The 5,401-nt window shown below is 48.6% G+C and overlaps 1 protein-coding gene across 1 annotated transcript; it reads right to left on the bottom strand.

The window, feature by feature from the left end:
- Positions 1 to 1,351: 1,351 nt before the first annotated feature.
- LOC124692891 (dehydrin COR410-like) lies at positions 1,352 to 2,686 on the bottom strand. Its single transcript, XM_047226334.1, has 2 exons — positions 2,292 to 2,686; positions 1,352 to 2,197 (listed from the first exon to the last, which is right to left on the bottom strand). Exons 1-2 carry the CDS (start codon positions 2,553 to 2,555, stop codon positions 1,640 to 1,642), a joined length of 822 nt encoding a protein of 273 aa, XP_047082290.1. The 5' UTR covers positions 2,556 to 2,686; the 3' UTR covers positions 1,352 to 1,639.
- Positions 2,687 to 5,401: the final 2,715 nt, after the last annotated feature.

Here is a 5,401-nt window from a genome sequence, read left to right on the forward strand (position 1 = left end):
TATCAGCATATGGACAGAAAGAAAAGAAGAAAACTATTCACATGGTTTGCCACATGCTGTCTAACTCACGATGGATCTGCACAACGACTCAATCAACCTATACATTCAGTTTATAAATCTGCTAACATCATCTATGCAACGAGAAAATAAATAAAGACTATTACAGAGGTTTACAAAAGGTGAAACTAGCCATTGAATCTACAGGGGATTGAGATTGGTGCAGGTGGAATTTTTTATGAAATAGACATCGAATTTCTAATCTTAACTACTAACTCCATCCTAAAGCTTAAGAATTATATTATTTTTCAAAAGTCAAACTATACCAAGTTTGATTAAACTTTTACCAAAAAATTAACATGCAAAATACAAAATTTATATCATTAAATAGATAATGAAATATATTTTCGTCTAGTATCTACAAAATATTATATTTGATGATAGATTATTCTAAAAGTTTGGTCAAGCTTACTTAGTCCGACTATTCAAAAAAAAAAAAAGCCTTAAGCTCTAGGATGGAGGTAGTAAAAAGCTTGTTGATATAGTCTAACTTCATCTCTGAGTTTGTATTTACTTACACCGAGGTTTCCTGGATCAGGACGCGGAGAGGCTGCGGCGTAGTCGATGAGCGGGTGATGGCGGGAGCGCGCATGCGGCGACGGTGTGGCAAGCTCGACGATCGGGCAATCTGGCTGTGGCGACGACCTGAGTTGAACACGATGGCGACGCTGCGGCAAGTTAGACGAGCGGGCGACTTGGCCGACGGTGGCGGCAAGATGCGGCGGCGGCGTGAGTAGAGACGGGCTAAGGAGATACGACCTGGGAACTTGTCCCATCATACTCGCCTTAAGTTTTTTTCCTGACTAATTAGGAAAGATGGAATTGTCTATCATACCCTCAGCAAATCAAGGGTGAGATATTCTTTACTACAACATGCAGTATAGGGTACCGTAAAAACTCTCTCTTTACTATTTTTTTGAAAGTTATATTTATAAGTTTACAGATCTTAATTTCTTCAGATGTAGCCAATGAACAAAGTTCAAATTCTAAAATTGATTTCTTTTGTATTCCTGGCTACCCGAAAATAAAAGGTATGTACCCGAGTGTAGTGATTGTCCATATTTTGAGAACTCTAAAGATTGGCAGATTTTTTCATTTTTCTGTAACTTAGAAATTAAATAGTCCAGGGATAGGATTTTGCATGCTTGTAGGATGCAACATTTGAATACTGACAGATTTTTTTTTGTAAGCTAGATGGTTTTTGTTTTTTATTTAGAAAATGAGAGGAGCACTGAATCTAGGGAGCACCTTTTAAACGACAATTTACATGGAATACACGGAACAATATATGTAATTGGAGAAATGCAACAGCATGTACTGGGCGGAAATCTTTAATGCCGAGGCATAATGCCGAGCAATAAACCAATACACATACACGTAGACAAACTTGACACCCAGAGCCTGACTCTGAACCAAACTGAAGCCCGTGTGTGAACCCTGAACTAAACACACGTAGCGACCTTCAAATCAAAGACGACCAACCCCCTCCCACCACCAGGACACGAACTTAAAAACGCAAAAACAGAACAAAACACACGCCAACACTGAATCAAGGTCCGGTCTTGCTGATGGAGTCTCGAGATTAAGCGCTGGTCTTGTGGTCGGCTGCGGGTGCAGCGGCCTTGTCCTCCTCCCCAGCTGCAGGGGTCTTGTGGTACCCCGGAATCTTGTCCATGATCTTGCCCAGGAGGCCCTTCTTCTCCTTCCCGTCAGGGCTGGTCACCGCCTCCTCCGCGGCCGGCGCGGGCGCGTGCACCGGTGCCGGGCCATCGTGCGTGACGGGCGCAGGGGCAGCGTGCGTGACCGCCGGCGCGACGGCAGCGTCCTCCGGCTTCTTGTGGGCGCCGGGGAGCTTCTCCTTGATCTTCTCGAGGAACCCCTTCTTCTCCTCCTCGGGCACCGCCTCCGTCTTGACGTCGGCGTCGACCTTCTCGACGGGGACGGCGGTGTCGTGGTGGGTCTGCAGAGCCGCGGGCGGCGCCGGCGCGGGCAGGCCCGTGGCGTGCTGGCCCTCGGCGGCGGTGGCGTCCTTGTGGCCGGGCAACTTCTCCTTGAGCTTCTCCTTGAGGCCCTTCTTCTTCTTCCTCTTGATCACCTCGCCGTTGTCGTCGATCACCTCCTCCTCTTCCTCGTCACTCGACTGTACGAACGATCGCTCGCAAGGTCAGCATGTACACATAATAATCTTTGCAGGCGTAAAACAGAGAAACGCGTGTATGTAACGTTACACTTACCGAGCTTGAGCTGGAGCTGGACCTGTGCAGCTTGGCGAGGAGGCTATCGTGCTTCTCGTGCTCCTCCTTCTTCACCTCGGCGGGCTCTTCCACAGAGACCTTCTCCATGCCGGCGGCCAGCTCCGCCTCGTCGTGCTTCTGTTGCCCGACCTTCTCCTCCTTCTTGCCGACGAGGTGGTTGAAGAAGCCCCTGTCCGTCACCTCAACCTGATCGGCCTCGCCGGCCTGGTGGGACTGGGTTTGGGTGTTCCTCTCATCCTCCATGGTCGATCGGTCGGTGGTACACCTAAAGACTTGAGAGAGCTCGAGAAGACAACAGATCAGCAAGAGTATTGGTTCTTGGCTTAGATCAGGAAGAGTATTTGGTTCTTGGATTGTGGATTTTACTTTCTGAACGAATGGAGTCGTCCTTTTTATAGGCATCTCAACAACTCAATCGCTGCCGAAAGGTATGTGCAACGTTACATCTGTAGAGCTGTACGTCAAGGCACAAGCAATCTACGTAGAAGAAATAAAAAAGAAACAGAAAGAAGGACGGTTGAACGTTGCGACTGACAGCGTGTCGGCCAGGAGCGCGTGAGCCCAGTGGAGCAGCGACGCGTGCCTCGCCGTGCGTGGGGCGGCCCGTCCGAGAACGCGCGGTAGACGCATAGTATATCGCGAGACGTCGGCGCCATGTTGAGTGGTGGCGCCATGTTGAGTGGTCGAACCCAGGTGTGGCCGGCTGCGATGGGTCGGCTCCTCGGCGTGGTATTTTTTTAACTTGGTATACTGTCAAGACAAAACAAACGGAAAATTGCTTATGCCACCAGTTTTTCATTCCTCTTTTGCACAAACCGTTAGAAGCAAAAAAGATCGAGAGATGGAATATTAATTTCATTGATAATTGAGAGGAATATATACCCATCGGATATGCGCCAACAAATACGGTTTACAAAGTTGTGTCCCTTCGAAGGGATGTGGCAGTTAGACCGAAGTTATGTTGAAATATTGGACCCATATTTGGTGGCCCATACTAGATTTCAGATTTTCCTTATAAATCTCAAAGCCCACTTAGTGGCAGCCTTGTGAGTTTGAGCCCAAGTTGGTGGCAGCTCACTAGGGAGTGGCAAGAGGTGGGAAGTTTAGTCCCACATGGAAAGTTGGGAAGAAGTTAGACCACCTTATAAGGTGGGTTGTTCCACCACTAGTAAGTGAGTGAGAATAGGAGTGCTACACGCGCGCTCCTCCTCCTCGCTCGCTCGTCTCGACACGACGCGCGCGCTCGTGGTGAGTGGATTGAGCCTCGATCCGAGACTTTCCTTACTTTTTGCAGCTCAGGAAAACGAACAGAGTCCTAGACGGACGCGTCGCAGTTAGTCGGTTCGGGTCGCTCCCGGATCGTGGGCTATCTGTAACCGACTCGAAACGTTCGTGCGACGTGGGCGTGGCCCACGTTGCCTAGGGTTTCCCGAGCCTATATAATCTCTTGCCCGGCTACCGCGTAAACATACCGAATACACGAGTTAGGGTTTCCACCTCTCTCGCTTGCGCCACCATCGTAGCCTACTCCATCCCGCGCGCCGACGTGCATCGGCGAACGGGAGAGCAGGTCTCCGGAACCACTCGTCCTTGCGATCCTGTACGGGAGAGGGCGAATTAGGTTTTTGGGAAGCGCTCTGCGCGACTGCTCAAGCTCTTCATCACGGGTCGCCTTCCGTCTAAGTCGGGCGGTGCTGCCTACCGTCGTCTTCAACATCGTCTACTTCGACCCGTCGTCCATGTCGTCAACAACGTTGTCATCAACAACGTTACTGCAGCGACATCATCTGCTACACCTCCACCGTCACCTCCACCAGATCGGTACGTGCGACATATCTCGATATGTTTAGCGATGGATGCTTTACCGTTTGCGCTGCTGCCACTCATGTTGATTAATGCATCTAGTATGTTCGAGTTTCACATGTTAGTAGTTGCTATCATTATGTTTTATATTCTGGAATTAATCATGGAAATTGTGCCTAATTATCCAACAATCCAAAAACCTAATCGTAGGCAATTTCCTGAGTTAACAATGGCTAGTTTTGCTGATGCACTGAGGCCGGATAAGTTTACCGGTGTGCACTTTAAGAGGTGGCAGGTTAAGGCCACGCTCCGGCTTACTCATCCGAAAGTGTTCGAAGTTAGTGATGGTTTACCTGAAGGAACTATATCTGACCAAGATCAGAACAAGTTCAAGGAAAACAATACTCTCTTCGTCGGATGCGTTCTGAGTATTCTTGTTGATCGTCTGTGTGATGTGTACATGCGCATAACAGATGGTAAAGAGCTCTGGGATGGACTGAATGCTAAATTCGGTGCAACCGATGCAGCAAAGTGAATCGTACATCATGGAGAGCTTCCATGACATCAGGATGGTAAACAACCGTTCTGTAGTCGAACAAGCTCATGAGATATAGTGCATTGCGAAAGAGCTTGAACTCCTTAAGTGTGCCTTACCTGACAAGTTTGTGGCTGGATGCATCATCGCTAAGTTGCCCCCTTCATGGAGGAACTTTTCCACAACTCTCAAACACAAGAAACAGGAGATATCAGTTGAAAATCTGATAGCGTCTCTTGATGTTGAGGAGAAAGCTCGGGCTAAGGACAATACTGAGAAAGGAGAGGGTCAGTCTAGCGCCAACATGGTGCGAAGAAACCCTACAAGAAGAACAAAGGGAATAACAAGCCCTCCTTCAATAAGCCTATGAAGACTACAACCTTCAAGAAGAAGATGATGATAAACAAAGCAGATCCGAGCCGCTTTACTCGTGGAGAGACCGGCCACTTTTCTAAGGCCTGGTCCGCAGAGGGCGGACCGCAAGAAAAAGGCGAGGCAAGTCAACACGGTGACCGCTAGCAATGCCGATGGGTACGGTAATCTCTTTATCGTTCTTTCGGTATTTCAATCTCCATGTTGGTGGATTGATACAGATGCTAATGTTCATGTGTGTGCCGACATATCCATGTTCACTTCTTACCAGGCCGCCCGGGATTCTTCCGTCTTGATGGGGAATGGGTCACATGCTTCGTTCGTGGTGTTGGCACGGTAGATCTGAAGTTCACTTCGGGGAAGACCGTGCAGCTGAGGA

Source organism: Lolium rigidum, chromosome 2 (assembly GCF_022539505.1).
Source record: "Lolium rigidum isolate FL_2022 chromosome 2, APGP_CSIRO_Lrig_0.1, whole genome shotgun sequence".
Lineage (NCBI taxonomy): Eukaryota > Viridiplantae > Streptophyta > Magnoliopsida > Poales > Poaceae > Lolium > Lolium rigidum.

What these genes read in the sequence shown, in the direction of transcription:
- LOC124692891 (XM_047226334.1), bottom strand. Translation starts at nt 2,555, where the DNA reads ATGGAGGATGAGAGGAACACCCAAACCCAGTCCCACCAGGCCGGCGAG. An exon ending in CCAGCTCCAGCTCAAGCTCG is followed by an intron (nt 2,198 to 2,291) that starts GTAAGTGTAACG and finishes TCGTTCGTACAG; the next exon opens with TCGAGTGACGAGGAAGAGGA.